The sequence below is a fragment of the Schistocerca nitens genome, chromosome 5, assembly GCF_023898315.1.
Source record: "Schistocerca nitens isolate TAMUIC-IGC-003100 chromosome 5, iqSchNite1.1, whole genome shotgun sequence".
Lineage (NCBI taxonomy): Eukaryota > Metazoa > Arthropoda > Insecta > Orthoptera > Acrididae > Schistocerca > Schistocerca nitens.
In genome coordinates this window covers 605,926,482-605,947,065 of record NC_064618.1, presented here as the reverse complement: position 1 = coordinate 605,947,065, position 20,584 = coordinate 605,926,482, and the positions used below count along the sequence as shown (strand labels likewise).

The following is a 20,584-nucleotide window of genomic DNA, read 5'->3' as shown; positions in this document are numbered from 1 at the left end:
TCAGAGTGAAATACCCACAACATTACTCATAATTCATGAGTTATTTGATATATTGAAAACAGATTTTGGCAAATGATAGCATGCAAAGAGGAGAATACTTTGCCATACGTTTATTATGCAAAACTTCACTATCTACTGTGTTATTACACTGACTACAGCCTTTTTTTAACTCTCTGTCAGGCGCAATTCAGGGACTCCCTGGTTCGGGCACAATGAGCCTGACAGGCGCTGATTTTGAAATCACCAGTTATCTCATATTTTCAATTTTAGTGCGCCCTTAAACAGTGGCTTTCATGGAAATCTATAGAGACAGAATGTATGGAAATGGATGCTAAAAGAGTCCTTTTATTAAGCACAAGAGAAACAAAATATAGGACAGAAATTTCAAAATTATCACTGAACTGTTACAGTTTTCAGTACATAAATTTACATAAATTTTATTCAACAGTAAATTTTTACAAAGAACTTTAATTTTAAGTCACAATTTTGGCTCTGGTGTTTCTCAAACTGACTCAGGATTACCAGAAGAAACACATTGATGCACAGAGAAGCAAAGTTGGCAAACCATATTTGCAAGGGATAAGCAGATCGCGTGGTGACAACTTTTACATTCATAATTTGACAGTCTTCTGCGCCACATTTCAGTAGTGTATCTATGTCTTTTGGGATGTAAGAGAGGTGGTGATTTCTCTCTGTCTTCTGTGAGGATAAATCTTTCAAATTAGCTTTGCAAGCTGGAGGGGATTCCAGTCTTCTTCATACTTCTTCTGCATAACTCTCGGAGAACAAGTTGATATGGCAGTGATTTTAGGTAAATTCTTCTAAGCAGTTTATCCAGTTGATTTCCAAATAACCTGGGAGTTGATACCACCCACATTCAACATTGTGAGAAAAAAGAGCATTGACCCTTGCTTTGTTTTTTGGCTCCCACTGTAAGTAGCCCACATTTTATCTGCAGTATAAACACCACCTTCTGGTGAAGTCTAGGCAGTGACTATCTCTGGTTTACCGTATTTACTCGAATCTAAGCCGCACTTTTTTTCCAGTTTTTGTAATCCAGAAACCCGCCTGCGACTTAGAATCGAGTGCAAAGTAAGCGGCAGTTCTGAAAAATGTTGGTAGGTGCCGCCACAACTAACTTCTTCCGTCGAATTATGTAGCGCTACACAGGTATGCTTTGCAGGCACAAAGATAAATACTGGCGACAAAACCTCTGCATCAGTAAATAATTAAAAAAAAAAAAAAAAAAAAAAAGTGGAAGACGAGCTTTTTTTCACCGCCCCGAGTTTCGACCACTGCATTTTCACACATTATCCAACGAAGTAAATACTAATTCCGTATTGTTCATCTTCGAATGTAGCAGCATTTCAGCGTACTATGAAAATCCGACTGGCAAGATTGTTTTTCTGAATTTTTTCCTACCTGGGACAAGAGATCGTTGCTAATAAGAACTTTTATGAATTGTGAATCATATGCAGTATTCTCTTCACCATAAGAATAATACGAATATAAACATTTTGCCATGTATTCTTTCGTGTTTGCTGCTATCTCATTTAAATCCTGTCTGCCTAATAAACTGCGAAACTAGAGTGAGACAACAGCAAACGCGGAAGAATATACATATCATGTCATGTTTATATTCGTATTGTTCTTATGCCTAATAGTGATACAGTCAGAAATGAAGCACGGCAATTGACAAGATTTTTAAATGTAAGATGACTAATTTCTGTACAGAATGTAATGTACTACAGAGGCGTCTGCAAAGACGTTCAGAACATCTTCTATCGTACGCAGTCTATTATTCGGTTCTTGTTGATCATTATCAAAGAAAGCACCAGTGTAAGTAACAGCAAATAGCAAGCAGTCTCTTGCGATTGTTCCGCTAATGAGACGATTCCTCTTTCTTTTTTTTTTTAAGCGGCGGTTGCGCGCACAAAAGCAAGCCATGCCGCGAGCGGCGGCAGGTCGTAAACACTCATCAATGCGACAAACAACGCATGACACAGTACAGTATTGCATTTTCAGCTTAGAATGACGTAAACACCTATAACAAAGAGAACGGCACTTGCCAGATCAAAGAAAAATAAGCAATCAATTCAAACCAGACGAAGCACGTGATAAAGGAATGGTACCCGTATAAATACGGACGGAGCACCTGACGCATAGCAATGGCTACATGGTAAAGCTTAACTGCTAAGCTTAAAACTCGAACCAAACTACTGTAGCTGTATCATCATTCATTCGACCTAAATTGTATTACAATGGACCAACTTTGTTTCGATTTGGATGTGCGGCCTAAAACTCTTCTCTCCCTTGGAATTTCGAGTCTCGAATTTCAGGTGCGGCTTAGATTCGGGAAAATGTTTTTTCCTTGATTTCGAGTCTCATTTTGCAGGTGCGGCTTAGATTCGAGTGCGGCTTAGATTCGAGTAAATACGGTATTCTTCCTTCCAGATTGGGGATCAATGACATTCTTATTACTAAGTGAAGATACAAAAATCCAGTTTTAGTTCTGCTGCGGTATGTAGGAAACCAAAACTTTCCAGTCACTAACGCCAAACATACTGTTTTATTGTTTCTTCCCTTTTATATCAACAAAATCTGATGGAAGTTGCCTTTTATTTTTTCTGGTGGTTCCAACATGTGAATTCTTTTTTGTCTTCAGATAGTCGGTGAGGTCAGAATCAGAAAACCAGCTATCAGCAGTGATATTGCGACCAGATCCAAATACAGGCTTAGCCATTCTCTTGATAACTTCACTTGGTTTGCTGCTGAGACATCAAGGACCTGCGGGCTGTAGTCCAAGATAGATCTCCATGTTGACTGTTCATACCATTTTAGCATCAACAAGAGCAAACTGTTTTATTCCATATTTATTTAGGTTTGAGGGTATGTACTGTCAAAACACACATCTACCACGAAAACCTGGAAGCATTTTGTTTATTGTGACATTGTCCCTGGCACAATAGCTCTTTTGACAAAATTCCTCGAACTTTTCGAAAACTTCACAGATAGGAGCTAGCCAGTCAAATTCTTTCCATTGGGCTCCCATAGGTCATTCATCAAAATGAAGGTAATGTATTAGACTCTTAAACCATTTGAGATTCATCACAAGACTAAATTTTTCAACATTATCTCCTTCAGTCCCCCATAGTCCCACCAGACTTTGACGATTTCCTCTGTATGCACATGCTAGTTACAACAAGCCAATGAAAATCTCTTTGTTCATTTACATCTTTGGAACTTAGGTGTCTCTCTCTCTCTCTCTCTCTCTCTCTCTCTCTCTCTCTCTGTGTGTGTGTGTGTGTGTGTGTGTGTGTGTGTGTGTGTGAGAGATTGTTTCAAGGATGTCATTAGTGGATAAAGTACTCCAATATTCAACTGCATTTTTAGCATTTCGTATGACTCCAGAAAAGTGAGTAATGGTCTTTTGAAGTCCCATGTGATGCCTTTTCCCAGATGACTTTTTGGCTCACATGGTCTTCATATCTCTTCCCAAATAAAAGTTTTTTTGTTTTGTTGTCTTCTCCTTCTTTATGTTCAGCAGTATCCTCACCACCTAATTCTGTTACAGAGCTGCCTTCAGGTTCTTCCACTTCATCTTGTGAATTGATGTCACTCTCCTCACCAAGATCCTCAGATAACATGCAGTCTTCCTTCTCATTGCACATCAGCAAATCCTGTATTTGTTAGAGATGACAAAGGTTAGACAAATCATAATAATTCCGAGCTGTATCTGTGGAGAAGCTGTAGTGTAAAAGAGAGTACATCAGGATAATTACATATTCAGATGCAATGTACCTGAAAGGCCAGCTCAGTATACTATATATTTTCACAAAATATTCACAAAATTCGCAGTGCCCGTCCATCAAGTGAGCAAAACTCTGATGAAAAAGAACCAAAAATACACAGCTCTGTAATTAAGATGCAATCAGACGCAATGAGCTCAAGAAGCCACCACTTACGTCATATCTGTTCCCCATGAAGCTGCACAAAAACTAATGGAGGAGGTTGTAAAAAACACCAGATGATAGGAGGTTCTAATGACAGGGAAATCTTTTGCAGCCAGATTGGGCAGAAGGGAACAAAAACATGTCAGTTGTGTCTGTCAGGCCAGTTGCACCCGATGGAGCATTAATGAAAGAATTTAATTTTTTATGGCCATTAATAACTGGTGAAACAAGACATGCTGTGGGTTTGGGAACAACATAATTGAAGACATTAGACATTTATTTTGTACTGAGGATGTGCTTTTTCATAAGCTACTGACCTTACTTTTCCTAGTTCTTCAGTTAATAAATCACTGTTTCAGAATTCTCTCACAGTTATGTCTGCACAACATACTAGTGAGGGACCATTTTGTAAACTCCGCTGTGTTTTGACAAAACAAGAAAATTTTAACACGGCAGCAAGAGAAATGATTGGTTTTACTCAAAATTCGCCACTCATGTCACTTCTCTGAAAGTTACAAATGGTTAACAAGGCAAGCAAAAATAAATCACTGCATTTTCAGCGGAGTTCTTTTTAGATACTAACCAAAGCAGAGGTGACAGATCTTTTTGAATGGTCACCATGCAAGTGGGGGTGTGGAGGTGCTCCATTTAATATTTACAACTGCAATTCCCTTCCAGTGCTTTGAATTTATCATACAGCACCTGCCTGTAACCCCCACCACTATCACTCTCCCCACGCATGCCCTGGTGAATGCGCATCTTCCGGCCATGGTATTTTGCCCAGACTCTAATTTTCAGCAGGTGCATCCAGGTGTGGGGGTGGGCACAGTTTTTTAACTGGTGGCAAAGTTCTGCTGGGGACCCAGTACTGCGGGGTATACTGCTGTTACTCATGCCCAGGGATACGGGCAAACACCACTTTGGCAAGGAAGGCAGAGAAAATGGACTGAGTATGGTGTATGGTGGACTTGGTGTACATGGCACCTCATTCCTGGAGGAACCCAAGAGCGGGATAAACAGTCTGAGCACAGAAAGGCAGTAGTCAAGTGAAGGAAAACCACTGTTACAAATCACCTGACCTTCCATATAGGGGGTTTAGGCAATGGACCTGCGCTACACAGTAGTAAAAGAAACCACATGCAAAATTTCACTCTCAAAATGGAATGGATCGAAACAAAAATGACAACAGGCATGAAAAAGGACAATGAGAATTGCAACGTGGAACATGTAAAAACGGTCTGATAGAAACCAAAGGGAAAGGGAATGGTGCAGAAGAGAGAAGTGATTACATACACATTTATAATGGCGTACCAAAAGGACAATGAGCCCAAGGTAAAATTACCATTGTCATAAAGAAACAACTAAAATGAAACTTAACCATCTGGGAATGTATCAGCAACAGAATTCTGCAATTACAGATGAAGCTAAAGAACCTTTTCATGGCAATTATTATTGCATACTCTCCAAGTGACTATGCTAATTCCACACCCAACTGACAAATCCCTTGAAAATAATAGGGAATCACAAAGAAATAGTTTTATTAGGAGACTTAACTGCAAGAACAGGGTGGAAAGCCAACAACAGTGTAGTGGAACAACTTGGTGAAAATGCCGTAAATAATAATTATGAAAGGTTGATAGAATTCTGGTTGCAAAATGACTTCAGTATTCCAAATTACCGCACGAGATTTGGTGCATAAGAGATCTGCAGCTGAGATGCATGATAATTAATTTAGCGAGATCCAATTCAGTTGTACTAATATTTATTCAATACACGACTGGTTTCTGGATTTTAAAATACAATCTTCAGGTTATAAAATTATTGTATTAGGCAACCAATAACATGCAGTCAGGCCAGCCAGTGCAAGAGCTCCAATCGTTGCTTGTTGGCAGAAACTGTCAGTACCCAGGCAGTTGCACGGTAGGAATGCCAACCATTACTGTCATGTTTATGTAATTTCGTTGTTTCTTTGTGGTGTATGGGCACTCAACAGCAAGGTTGGCGGAGACCTCACAAATATTAGAAGAAATGAATGTTAGTAAAAGAGCCAAAAATGTTGTCACATTCGCTCACTTGTGTGGAGCCACACAATCACTCTGTATCACACACTGTAAAACAGAGGCACAGGGGTAAGTGACCAGCTGACCACTTACAAAAAAACGTGTGCGCCAGTAGCCCTGTTAACACATCAAGAACATCTCCTCTAAATTTTTGGAAACAAGTTAGACAGATCACAAAACATTAAAACTCTTAACCACATTCATTTCAACTTCACTTAAGATAGAGGGCAGATCTGTCAGCAAAGATGCCACTGCTCTCTGGACTGAAAATAGAACAGAGTCTAGTAAAATGTGGCGCACAGTGATCTATATGCCACAAGCGCCAGACACTGGAGGCTCTTCTCACTGGAGCAAGTAGCCATGTGTCATAGGACTGTGGCCTATGTGAAGATGAGTAAGGGGGACATCATCCCACCTTCATGTCTGAAAGGAAGTATGCCACGGCCGCATAGTGTGCTTTACTAGACACAGCTTATTATCAGTCACTTCCAGCCACTCGTCTTCCTTCGACACATGGCTCTGTACCTCAGCAGGAAGGTGACACCATGCAGGGTGAGGGCACACCGAAGTAACTGATGGTTACAACATGCCTATTTGGGTGTTACATTAGCTCTTTCATTCTGTATAATACTCGTATAGCCTGGCACCCAGCTGAAAGACACTTCCTTCCTCAGCAATTGTAGTTGGAGGAGGGTCTCTGGATATTCTGGACTGCTTAATTTACTGTGTACAAGCTTTGTAGAGAGTGATGGACACTCAGAAAATCGGAACAGACAAGAATTTAACACTCAAAGCATGCCTCGTGCTCCAGTGCTTGCAAGATCGCATATAGTTCTGCATAAATGGCATTAAAGACTCATGGAAATCTGACCTTGAGAACACAATCAGGAAAACAACATATCAACCCATGGAGTCCCCCTATTTCGACCTACCTGTAAAGACAGGTGTGGAGTTGTGATGCTCAGTTAAAATGACAGAAAATGAAGTATTAAAGACATATGCTGGAGTACAAACTCTCCTGTACTGCACTAAATCTAAAATTACACTGGATCTCTGCATTAACCATGATAGCAAGCGGTTAAAAGCATGAATTTGTGGTCGTACAAGCTCTGCACCAATTGACTCCAGCACACACTGCATGTGGATACCAAATGGCATTGTTGCTCATGGACGATTGGAGAAAAGCATTTCAAGAGGTGGACAAGTAACAGTATGGTAAGCAGATGAATTCAGAGCTGCGAGGAACTTACATGCTGATGCACCATGAGGAGCTGCCACCAGATGGTGAGTGGCAGTCCCCCAGCCTCAGTGCAAAAACTGAGTGTGGGGCTGGTTCTGCCTTGTCTTTCAGGTGTGGTAACCACAACAATTTAGAGTTAAAAATGATGCTGCATTGGTCTTTTAAAATGGAGAATGGTATCCGTCATAAGCAAATCAAATAAATTAAAAATATGATGAGAATGATTAAAATGAACGTACACACACATTGATCTGCAGAAAACAAAACCTGTCTCTGCAGCCCGTGCCTCTAACCTCCACACTGTAAGCTGCAACTGACAAGTCGCTGTTGCAACACTGGAGGAGGAACAGAAAACAGCAAAATTGTCCACAAAAAAGGATCATTGTTTGGACTCTGTACTCTACACATGTTACTGTTTATGGCTATGGCAACATTTAGGGTAACATTTAAAACACTGCCCAGAGGGACACCATTCTCTTGCTCAAAACTATCCGAAGCCCTGTCACCAATGCAGCATCTAAAAAATTGCTTACAAAAGAAAGGCTGTATGAGGTGGCCAACAGAGCCCCGTTGAAGTTGCTCTAGATTATGACGTCTCCAAGTAGTGTCGTATGCCTTTGTGATGTCAAAGAAAATACCGAGACAGTGATGTGTACATAGGAAAGCCTGTTGAATAGCAGCCTCTAACAGCGACAGGTTGTCAACAGTATACCAAAATCTTAAGAACCCACACTGACAATGGCTAAAGAGTTGCCAGGTCTCTAACAACCAGACCAGATGATGGTTAACCTTTCGCCTTAGGACCTTTCCTACACAGCTTATTAAGGCGACGTTCCAGTAACTACTGGGACATGTGTAGTCCTTCCCTGGTTTTAGGAGGGGAATCAGAATGGCCTGTCACCATGAGTTGGGTAAGTGATCTGTCTGCCAGGAGGATTTCCTTTGATGTTGCTGGCAAATGTTGAAGCATGCAGTACCGGATTTGGTCATGACCATGTGCAGTATAATGAGTCTCAGACAGAGCCAGTCCCAAGTCCCACATGGAGAAAGGGCAGCTGTAAGACTCAGAATTGTGGGATCTGAAGTCCAGTTTGCCCCTCTCTGCAATCACACAGTAGCGGCTAAACGCCAGATCCAGGTTGGCATTTGCAATAGTCCCTGCAAAATGCTGTGCCATGATCTGAGCGATGTCTCCAGGCACTGTCTGGAGACACCCCTGTTTACTGGAAATCCTCCTGATGGCTTCCCATAATTTTGTAGAACAAGCAGAACTGTTTCATAGAGTCCAGGAACACTTGTCATGACCTTTTCTTGCTCACCTTGGCTCTTGCAACTCGAAAAGCTATGCGGTTGCCTGCCGTTGGGCGGCATTAAACCGTCGAAGTGCCGCACACCTGTCCCAGATTGCTGAATGGTAGTCATCAGTCCTCCAAGATACAGGTTGCCTCTTAAGATGACATGAGGATTTAGGGAAGGCTAAGTCAGCGGCATATGAATTATTTGTGTGATATGGTCCACCCATCCCTGGATGCTGTTGTGGTGTTCAAACACAGACAGCTGGCTGAACCGTGACCAGTTAGCCCCACTGATCACCCAGTTCAGTGGCTTCTGTTCCAGCAGTCCCCCATCCAGTAGTGGTCACTGGAATGAAGGTCATCAGTTGCTTCCCACTGTGCTGAGTCTGCAAGGACTGGAGAACAGAAAGAGAGGTTGGTTTATAACTAGGGAAATAAAAGTCCACCTAGACAGAGCCCTGCATGGCTAGGTAAGCCTCATACACTACACAGCTGAGGTGCAAAAGATCCCACAGAGATTGCCTACTAACGGTTGTTCCACCTAAACAGCCATGCATCTTGTCAGTGCATAGCAGACCTTGAGATTGACCCAGAGCTTATGGTGATTAGGACCAGCAGTGTGTATTAGACTCTAGCTCAGGATCCCCTGGGTACCAAGCCTGTCCCATCAAATGAATGCTGAGCCCCTGAGGGCTGTTTGTGTCATTTAAGAAGGGAAGCAGGAGAGATTGTACAAACTATTGTGGTATTAATGCTACCCATGGCAAAATCTACACTTGTATACTAAAAAAAAAAGAGGATAGAAGAAGAAATAACTGAATCTGAAGAATAAACTGGATTCATATCTGGTCTCTCCAATGCCGATACAGTAATTATCCTCAAAAATGTAGTTCAGAAAAAAGCAGGTAGGGGGTGTCTTTGGAGACCTTCGAGAAGCTTAAGACACATTTCCACGAAACAAGTTGTGGGCAAGTCTGATTGATAATGTGTGTCATCAAGCTATGTGAAAGCTGTCAAATTGTTCTACAAAGGCTGTATGGCACTGTTAAAAATCAGAAATCGTCCATCTCAAGAGTTTGATGTGAGGTGATAAAGAACCAGCTGCTTGAGGAGGCTTTGAAACTGTGGAAAAGAAAATGTGGAGGAATAGGTATCCCCATATATGATGAGATTTTTGCTGATGCAGCTGTGGATGAGGAACATGCTACTTATGTGCTTCACACATTAAAAGAAGAATATAAAAAATGGAGAATTACTGTAAGCATATCTGAAGGAGGGAGAAAATATTGTTAATTACATGAAAGTGGGTGCTGATATTATTACTTTAAATGCTTAAGAGTGACATAGTTGTCAAATGTTATAACTGTAGCTAATATAAACAACAAAATTGGCCAGGGCACAGGGGCCATAAAACAGTTAAACGGTGCCCTTTGGAACAATAACATAAGCACACAGAACAAAACAAGTCTTAAAATTACAGACTTTGCTTGAAATTATTCGAATAGCAAATGTTGCAATTAAAAGTTAATGTATAGGGAATGGCCAAATGTGGAAACACCAAAAACACAACACATTACCATGCCCAGTGCAGTGTAGGAAACCCTTTGGCATTCAAAACAGCTTTAGGTCCTCTTGCAATGAATAAATATAGGTTCTGTATGGCTTCCAAGTGAATCTTATACCAGTATTCCTGCTAAGTAGTGGCACGTTCAGATAACGATAACGATGGAGGTGGATATTGATCACACGCCTTTCTTTCCGAAGTAGACCACGAAGCTCGATAACATTGAGATCTGGTAACTGTGGTGACCAGGAAAGATGCAGAAATTCATCCTCTTGCTCACAGAACCAGTGTTGGATGATGCAAACTGTGTGAAAAGGGGTCATGTTTTCTTGGAATACAGCATCACCATTGAGGAACAGTCATTGTACCATGGGATGGATCGAATCAGCTAAAATGGTCATGCGGCAGTAATGCAGCCTTGCAGAGTGGGCATGGGGTCCATGGAATCACCAACCCCCCACCATGTTTCACTCTTTGGATGTAAACTTGACTAGAAGCTGGAAACAGTGTGACACAAGAGTCATCTGACCAAATTACTTTCTTCCTTTGCCAAATAGTACAGGTTTTGTGGCTTTGGCACCACATTTTCCTGTTACAGGCGTTTGCATCCTGATAAGTAGTTTTGAAATTCCAGCCCACCCTTCAATTCCCTGCTTTGTACCTCCCTTCATGTTGTTTTGGTGCTGACAGGGCTTGCGAGTGTGACATTCAGTTTTGCGGTGACTTTTGCTGCTACCATCCTCTTCTTTTTCATCAGTGTCAATTACCATCTGGTATGATATATCAACACACACACTTTCAGCGGCATTGTGACGTAGGTGGATGATGTTTTCCTGCTTTCCCTATATGTTGCCTCATGACCAAAATCTTTGGTCAAGTTGGTTAGGGAAACACCCATCATATGAACACCAACAATTTTTCCATGAGCTCTGATATAATGCACTCACAACTACACAGAACACTGTTATGACCACAAATGACACTTGCAACATGTGCCATTCATGGTCAAGTATGACAGTACAACCTTCAGAAAATTGGGCTAGCATCTGTATTTATGTTCAAGCGGGCATTTCTCACTGTGATTCCATATTTTTTCCAACCCCTGTACAGTCCCTTATTATTTAGTGACATGTGTGTTATCTTTGATATTCTCCTTGCTGAGTTTTTACAAGCTTTTTGTACTGAAATACACTAATTTTTTCTTCTGGTCCTTCCTTTGTTGAAATATTTCTCTTCACAGTTGCCCATCAGATTTCTATGTGGTTCATGTCAGGTCTGTTCCCAAGCCAGGCTTAAAGCTTTGCTGTTTTTCTTCCAAAAATCTGGATACTCTGCTTTACAGCATAGTGCAGTGGCATGCATGCAGAGCCTATCATCATTTGAGAACCTTTCACTGATTTCATTGGTTTCACAGAATTTCTTTGTACTGATGCTGCTCCATTGTGCCATCAGCAGTGTACAGCTTGCCTGTTCCTCTAATAGACGTCTCACTCCTGACCATTGTTGATGTTGGATGTTTTGTTTGCTGTTGAGTACACTCTGTCTTGAATACTTCTCCTGGTCTCCTCCAGATTTACTGACAGATTCCTCTATTGTAGTGAATACAGATTCATCACTGAAGCATACTTAAGGTCAGAAACACAAAATTCTGTATTAGATGAATGATAAAGTTTCTATAAAATGCTTAATTTGAAATGAAAATCTTTTGAGTATTAAAATATTATCAGAATATACGGCAGAGAAAAAAAAGTGGATAATTCTAATACCACTTTACATGTTGATAAGTGCGTGCATTCACATTACAAGATACGGTATAATCCGAGCCATCAGCAACCTAATTGTAGGACAGAACTTATAAAAAAACATGAATTCTTTCGTAATCGGGGGGTCTAAGTTACAAGAAGAGAAAGATATACTTTGTTACTTAACATTGGTAACTTAATTCAAAATAATTGAAGCTTTTTGAGAGAAACTGTCAACAGATGTGTTGCTGATAATATGCAAATGATGATGAAATTTTATGTGGGATATATTTTTGAATGAAAAGCATATTGTGGTTTAGGTAAAAGTAATTCAAATGAAAGGGTGGATATTACCACGATTGGTGTCCAAGAGCTGCCGCTGAAGACTCTGATGTAGGCTTTGCAGACATTTTGTTGTGCTATGACCAGCCCTGGATTAATTCTTCTGTGAAGAGATTGAACAAGGACCTGAATGGGCCACTTCAGGCAGTTGTGAAGTATTATATCAGTGTTATTCTAGAAGAATCTTTTGGGTGGGTATTACTACAATAATCATAGGCTACAGTTGAGTAAAAATTATGATGATTAAAAAAATAATAAGGAGAAACCATGTGGCATAATGTACTAGAAAAATTCGCAGTGGATGTAAAGTTAACAAAATGAAAACTGCTTATGGTTTACTAGAACAAAAAATATTTGTACAAGAAGAAATACATACGTGGGAAAACAAAACTAAAACACTATACCGCAGTGGTAAGAGCAGAACATTTATATGAATTTGAATGCTTAAGAATGAACTGAAGCTGCATAGAATAGATGTACCGGAAAGAAAGACCTTCAGGAAAATGATGAGTGCAGTGCAAGCTGCATATTGTTGGAAGATGAGAAGTATCAAGGAGATATACAAAAATATAGAAAAATTGTGAGAAGTAATGGCAAAGCAAATATGAAATTACAATGAAATGAACACCCCAAGCTGCTTACAGGCGTTGACATACGTCAACGGGGACAGATGAAAATGTGTGCCTCAACCGGGACTCGAACCCGGGATCTCCTGCTCACATGGCAGACGCTCTATCCATCTGAGCCACCGAGGACATATAGAATAGCGCGACTGCAGGGATTTATCTCTGGCACGCCTCCCGCGAAACCCACATTCTCAACGTATTGTCCCGCACTACATTCATAGTGCCCCCGCCCGTTATACTCATTACTTGCGGCGCGTTGCCGATTCCCAAAAGAGTTGGGCTCTGTTTGTGCATTCGCACAGAAGAAGAAGATGGTCAAGTGGCCGGTGAGCCTTAACTATATATATATACTAAGAAGGTATCTGTTCTTTAGGACATGATACCTTCTTAGTATATATAAAGCAAAGATGAATCTTCTTTGAACACACCTAGTAAATTAATGAGAATAGGTTAACAAAACAAATACTCCTGTATTTTTGGGAAAAGAAATTGACAGTAGTAAGGATTACACAAATAAGAAAAGAACTGGAAAGATACAACATCGAAGTATCAGAAATAACAGAAAGAAACCGTATTAAGAATAAACTAGTAAATTTAGAAGTCTTTCAGGGAAGAAGAAATAAAAAATGGGTAATAACATGGACAAAAGAAAGGAAAAGATAACATGGGGAGAAAATAGAGTACTGGAAAAATAAGAAATAACAAGAACAGAAATAGAAGTAGTCATATTATTTTAGTTGGTCAATATGAAGATTTAAGAAAAGATGCATGAGCAGACTATAAGGTTGGTCACAATCTGATGCAGACTAATTCCTGTGGTTATTGGGTTCAGGCAGACATGTTTTAGAAGCTGCATTCAGAATTTTAGCTCATAGTATTAGAAGAAACTGAAGTGACAGAAGATCCAGTTGCATCACAGAAGCAGAGAGAAAAAGATAAAATCAAATTACTGTATTTTATTGGATTATCATGTCCTAAAATCAGGTAGATGCAGTATTTCTTGAATTCCAAAAAGCATTTGACTCAGTACCTCATCAGTGCTTATTTACAAGAGAATGATTATATGGGATATCAAACAAAATTGATGACTTCTGACTGGATTTGGAAACTTTTGGTTGGCAGCACACATGTTATCCTGCTTTGGCAGATGTTGAAGTAATTTCAGGAGTGCCCCAGGGAAGTGTTGATGTTCATGTTGTGTATAGGTGACCTGCCAGTCAATATTAAAAGTAACCTTCAACTTTTTACACATGATGCAGTTATTTGTAATGATGTGCTATCTGAAAAAAGTTGCTTGATATTTAGTCAGAGCTTGATGATATTTTAAAGTGTTGCAAAGTTTGGCAACTTGCTTCAAATGTTCGGAAATGAACTGTGCACATTGCAAAATGTAGAATCACGATATCTTATAACTATAATACCAATAGTCACAATTGGAATCAGTAAAATACCTGTGACGTAATGATTTGTGGAGATATGAAGTGGAATAATACATAGTCTCAGTTATAGACGAAACGTATGGCAGACTTTGGCTCATCTGTAGGACATTAAGAAAATACAGTCTGCAAAGGAGAATTCTTATAAAACTCTCATGTGGTCCATTATAGAATATTGCTCAGGTTTATGGGACTCACAGGAGGTAGAATTAACAGAAAATATTGAGTGTATGCAAAGAGGGACAGTACAGATGGTGAAAGTTTTTTTGTGACCAACAGGAGAGTGCTACAAAACTTGAACTGGCAATCACTTGAAGGATAGTGATCAGCTATCCCATGAAAGCCTACTCGCAAAGTTTCGAGAATCATAGTTGAGGAAACTAGGCGTGCAATGCAGCCCCATATGTACTGTCCTCTTGGGAGCCACAAAGACAAGATCAGACCAATTACAGCACACACACAGGTAGTTAAGCAGTCAGTATTTCCTCACCCCTTATGCAAATAGAACAGTAAGATACTCTGATGTGTGATACTACTCCGTCATGTACTTTCCAGTGGTTTGCAATGGATGTACAGGTAAATGTAAAAGATAAATTATTTCTTTGCTTGAAAATTCTTAAAAACTGGAAGGGGATTAATGTTCTTAATTACACATTTAACATTTTATGTTATATGGTCATAACACGACATATACCAATTACTATGTCAATGAAATCAGAAATTATTAAGTGGATTCCAGCACAAGCTGTGAAACTGGAGATGATGATATGGAGGTGATTGTATTAGGAATAGTAGATGTAGAAGAAGAAAAATTGGAATTTAAAATAACATTCATGGAAATTTCTGGACGGACCGATACATAAAATAAAGAAAAGGCTACCACTTGCACATGCATGAAGCAAAGTAATATGTAACAGAAAACAGCATTCACACTAGCTTTTGAGCACTAACACTTTCTTTAGCAATAAATACACACATTCGCACACAGACACCCAAATACACACTCACAAGTCTTGCTGTGAACTATGGGAGTGTGTGTTTGGGTGTCCGTGTGGTTGTATGTGTGAATGTGTGTACTAATGCTAGGAAAAGAGCAAGTGCTTGAAAGCTAGTGTGGATACTGTTTTATGGTATATGTAACTGTCCTCCATGCATTGGTCCACTGTAGGTGAGTGGTTGCTTTTCCCTTATTTTATGAAATTTAAAATAAGCTATGATTGCTGTAAACATAATATACAAAATATGGAATCAATGAAAACTGATTTTGATTATGGGTTGAAAGGCAGAAAAAGGATAGTTGGCTCGGAAATCTGGCTATGCTAAGAACAACTACCTTACTCTGACATTAAAGTTGTGTGCAGTTTTGTTACTGCATTTTTAAGAATTGTCAACTTCAGCATATTATTCTTTTCCAGATACAAATGGTGGGGAAAGTTCGTCAGCCCCTGAGAGCATGGAAATGTGTGTTAAGGAAGAAGCAGTAAGAAATTCAGTTCCACCAGAAACACACATTGTTGAAGAAAACCATGAACAATCTGGTAAGATTATATGATTTATACGTCAGCACATGGAAAAATTGTATGTTTGATCATATACAGACAGGTGCATGGCTGTCTGCAGGAATTTTGCCCAAAAGGGACAAGATTCTAAAATTGTCAAGTTTTCATATAACTACTACTGTGAATTTCAGATCTCCTCATATTCCAAGAACTAAATTTAATAATATGCACACAAAACTTACTTCATCTAAAATGACTGTATCCATTTAGTATTTTGAAGATTTTTAAGAGTTTTAAGGAACCATTTGCACTCAAGCACAGACAGTATTTAATTTGCTGAACTTAGATTTTATGTATCGATTTTTTAAGACAAGAGAAAGCAAAAAAAAAAAAAAAAGGAATTAACACCGCTCTCTTGTCGCAGCCAGTAGGCATCAGCACTTTTTATGTCATTCGTTGTCCTAGAAGGACATAATATTTTGTGTGGCTCCACAGTTAGCCATATTGATACTTATTTGCAGAAAAGAGGTGCAGAATTAATAAGTCGCTTTCATTTGTGAATTATCTGCAATTATTTACCTAGAATTTTACGTAAGTGTCATTCATATCGTAATGTATATGTTGAAATGAATACATGTTTTATTTAATTGTATGCTTTTCTCTGTTTTAGTAGTTTTAGTCACCCCATTGTCATGATTGAAGCTGAGGTCAGATATCAGACTTAGTCTACAAAAAATATATAATGAGCCCTGGCTACGTTCCGTACATCTTCAGACGTGTGAAGCTCGATAAATTCATGGCGTAAATTGCATTTACTTTATTGTGTGACCTCAATGAACAATGCTACATAAGATTTTATGAAAAATTAAGAAATTCAATTAAAATCTTAAAGGCGTATCAAACTTTAATCTCTCAATTACTTATCCAAACAATTATTATTATTACAATTTATTATTATTATATTATTATTTTATTTTATTTTTATTTGTTAAAGAGTCCACAGAAATTTGTCAAAGATGGGGCAAGATTGGGACTGAGTAGTTGAGTGTGAGAATGTGTCGTGCCCCAAGAAATCAATTTGACAGGGAATGCACCAAGTTTAGGGTATCTTAAAGGGGTGATAGTTATCCAATCAATATTTTTTTGAAAATAACTATAAAATTGGTTGATATAACCAACTCTTAACAGTGTAGAACTCAACCAAAATGGTCTTTATCTTGATGGCTTGGCGTATTATTGTGTAGGCATATCAACTGGACTGCAGAAATCGTAACTATGTGTAGATGTTGCTCAGGTGTACACCCCATATAGTTTAAGAACCATGTACAGAGGGATTTTTCCCACCATGTACAAATTGTAGGGATTGATCGATTAGAGGATAAGGTCCAAACAGGTCTAATGAACTTACGTCTGGAAATGCGCGGTTTCCATGCTAGAGACCATTTATTTGATCGTACTTTGTTACAGAAACTGTGGTCTAATATGCACTTTACCATGCAGCCACTATTATGGTATGCGTGGTTTCCTCCTAGAGGGTGGTACTGTTCCTCATATGTCATGCCCTAGTGCCCTCTCCTGCCATAGTAATTGGTAATGTTGTGTTCGATTCACTTCTCTTGTTGACTCATCTTGTGGAGTATGTGATACAGCGTTGTATGCAGTGGTTGCATATTTGACTCAAGAGCTTGCTGACATGGTGTTTCCTTACGGAAAGGCAAATGGCAGCATGCAGCAAGGTTGTATCAGGAGACTTACCCCACCAACAGACACCACAACATTCAATGTTTGCAACAGTGTTTCGCAGTTTGTCTGAGACAGGATTGTTTCAGGAAGCAGGAAATCATGAAGGATGTACCCGAAATGATTGGACACCAGACATGGAGGGAAATATAATTAACACTATGGAAGGCGATCGCTGTGTCAGTACCAGGCAGTTGGCCCACCAGTACAGGATAAGTCAGACAACCGTGTGAAACATTCTCCATGACAACTATAACTACCCTTGTCACTGACAGCCTGTGCAGGGCTTACTGGTGACAGATGTTCCACAACGGTAGCAGTTTTGTCATGTGTTTCTAGGATTTGTGTCATCCAGCCTATTCACAGATGAGGCCACCTTTATGCAGAATGGTATCTTCAACTTTCATAACAGTCATCTTTGGGACGATATGCAAAATGCCCTGGTATGGTAGCAGCGATTCATCAGCATTGGTGCAGCCGGAATGTGTGGGCTGGAAAAATTTGGCGACCGTATTTTTGGGCCAGTCTTCCTTCCACGTCACCTAACAGGCTGGAACTATTGGCATTTCTTGCGGGTGACTTTGCATCCCCTGCTGGAAGAAGTGCCATTGATGATTCAAAGGGTTATGTGGGTGCTACATGATGGTGCTCCAGCCCACTTTGCTGTTAACGTCCGGATGCACCTCAATTGTGTCTTCACTGATTGATGGATAGGATGAGGGGGTCCAGTTACATGGCCAGCTTATTACCAGATCTCAACCCCTGTGATTTCTGGTTATGTGGCCATCTCAAAAGTATTGCACGTGCAGAGCCCATTCCAGATGTGGAAACACTGTAGCAACATATTCATGCTGCCTTTGACACTGTTTGGCTGCTGCCTGGCTGATGTGAGTGTGAGACACAGCACATGCTACAGTGCCTACAGGCATGCTTTGAGGTGCATGGAAACCATTTTCAACATATACTGTAATTGTGGCTCCATGGTACAGCATGTCGTAGACCACAGTCCCTATAACAGTGTACGATTGAGTAAATAGTCTCTAGCATGGAAACTATGCATTTCCGGACATCAGTTCATTAGACCTTTTTTGTTCCATATCCTGTCATTGATCAAATCCTAGAGTTTGTATACGGGGGAACGAATCACCCTGTAGTTTAAGAAGGTCCAGATGCCTTTTTGACATTGATATTTCACCATTTTTCTTCATTGATTGATTGCAGAATATTTTTCCTGTATTTGGGCCCATAGATAAAGCATAGCTGAATAAACCTAGAATATAGCATGACCATAGTCTTTGTACGTTACTACAATCGCTCTACCACATAAAAATGAAGAAAGCCTCAGCAAGCCTTGAAGACTCAAATACAGACTTTCGTTGAAATTAAGATGTGCTCAAATGAAGGGGTTGTTCCTGTGGACGTGGGGACATGTGTCAGACAGATATACTGCAGCCATGTTTGTATTGTGCTGGGTTTTGGAGCTGTCCCTTCTGTAGCTCTTTAAGAGCTATATGAGGATGTGACACAGAAAAGATTGGGTACTCTGTTTCTTCAATTTCCTATAAAGATCCCACCCCAAAGATTGCAAACAATGCCAAAATTGCCACCACTATTAGAGAACAGTTAATTTTCCATTAACAAACTGACAACCAAACAGTCTAATCTTTACTAAACCACTGTGCTACCCCTCGCATGCAGTTGAGAAGAATTGGAGGCAGTCATTCCTAGAAATAAGTGAGAATTTTCAAAGTAATAACATTCAGAAGCCACCTCCCTCTCAAGTACGTCTGCTAACAACACACTGCAGGAGACAGAAATAAAAGTGACCATGGAAACATGGCCATTAGATGTCACAACGTGGAAACTGATGGCTTTGATTGAGGAGTTGCATTATTATTTATTGGTACATGGGTAGAGCAATATACAGATATTTAAAAAATAACATGAAGCATTGAATCCCTCTTTCCGGTAGTCAAGACTGACGGTGGTGGCAAGTGGATAATACTCACAAGCAAAAATTTAGGTATGTCAGTTTTCTATCATTGTTACTCGAAAAAAGCGATAACAGTGACTTGGTAGCAGATCATGCTAAAACATTAGTTTACTTACCTACTGAGGGCCTTTACATTCACCAAAACAGAGAAATTCCCTCCCTCACATCCATCATATGCCACTATTGCTTGCAAGTTATGACATGGTGAAGACTGACCTAAGGGAATATGCATAACCACTTGTTTATAGGTCAGTACCTAGGCTCTAAATTGCTGTTTTGCTGAGAATTGCCCTCAGTGCCAGTGTTATTCTAATTTATGTTGGAGGATATACTAGGAGGAGGGGAAGCATCTTATATCAATAAGACTTGAGGTTTGTGTTTTGGTTACTCCTTCATGCTCAAACAAACTGTTGGCAAGCAAGTATCTCCTGTGCTCAATTCACATAAGCAAGTAACAAGTAGCATCAGTAAACTTTTCAGTACCGCACAGCGACATTGCAGTGGTAATAGCACAGCAATACAGAATTGGAAGCCAGTCAGTATTGACAGACAAAAGAAAGCAAACAGTGTGACTGGCGCACAGTAAAGCACTTACTTCACTGAAATGGCTGAACTAACAGAATATATTTTAAACTGTTATCATTAACGGAAGATTTGTAGATTCAGATGAAAGAGTTGTTGTCATGGAGTGAAGCACATGCTGGATAAGGCATTTCAGCATTTGAATGGTCATATTCAAACAAAAAAACCACCATTAGACACAAGCACAACATAATTTAACAGTGATAATTTCGTATACCATTTCTCTGCTGATCAGTTTCACAGCGGAACCCTCGCAATAATTTTTCATTCTCGAAACCATGCAGCTCCAGTAAGATCTTATTGTGGTGCTCCTTGTTAGATTTACCCCATGTTTCAGCATATTTCTTCACCTCTTTAGTGTGAGTGGCTCCATTGTTGGAATGATACTGTAAGCTCACAGTATTAAATCCCATATTCAAACCAGCAACATCAACGTCTGGCTGGCGGTAGCAATTGCTGGGACTGCAATCACGTGGGCACTGCCCAATTCTCACGCAATGACTGCTGTTTGC

The 20,584-nt window shown here is 39.8% G+C and overlaps 1 protein-coding gene across 5 annotated transcripts in view; it reads left to right on the top strand.

Moving 5' to 3' along the window:
• Positions 1-20,584, top strand: part of LOC126259356 (INO80 complex subunit D) — a 234,900-nt gene that overhangs the window by 112,045 nt on the left and 102,271 nt on the right. For all 5 annotated transcript variants that reach the window (XM_049956088.1, XM_049956087.1, XM_049956086.1 and 2 more), the window contains one exon: positions 15,674-15,796. In XM_049956088.1, coding sequence (XP_049812045.1) covers positions 15,674-15,796 — 123 coding nt within the window. The remainder of the gene's footprint in view (positions 1-15,673; positions 15,797-20,584) is intronic.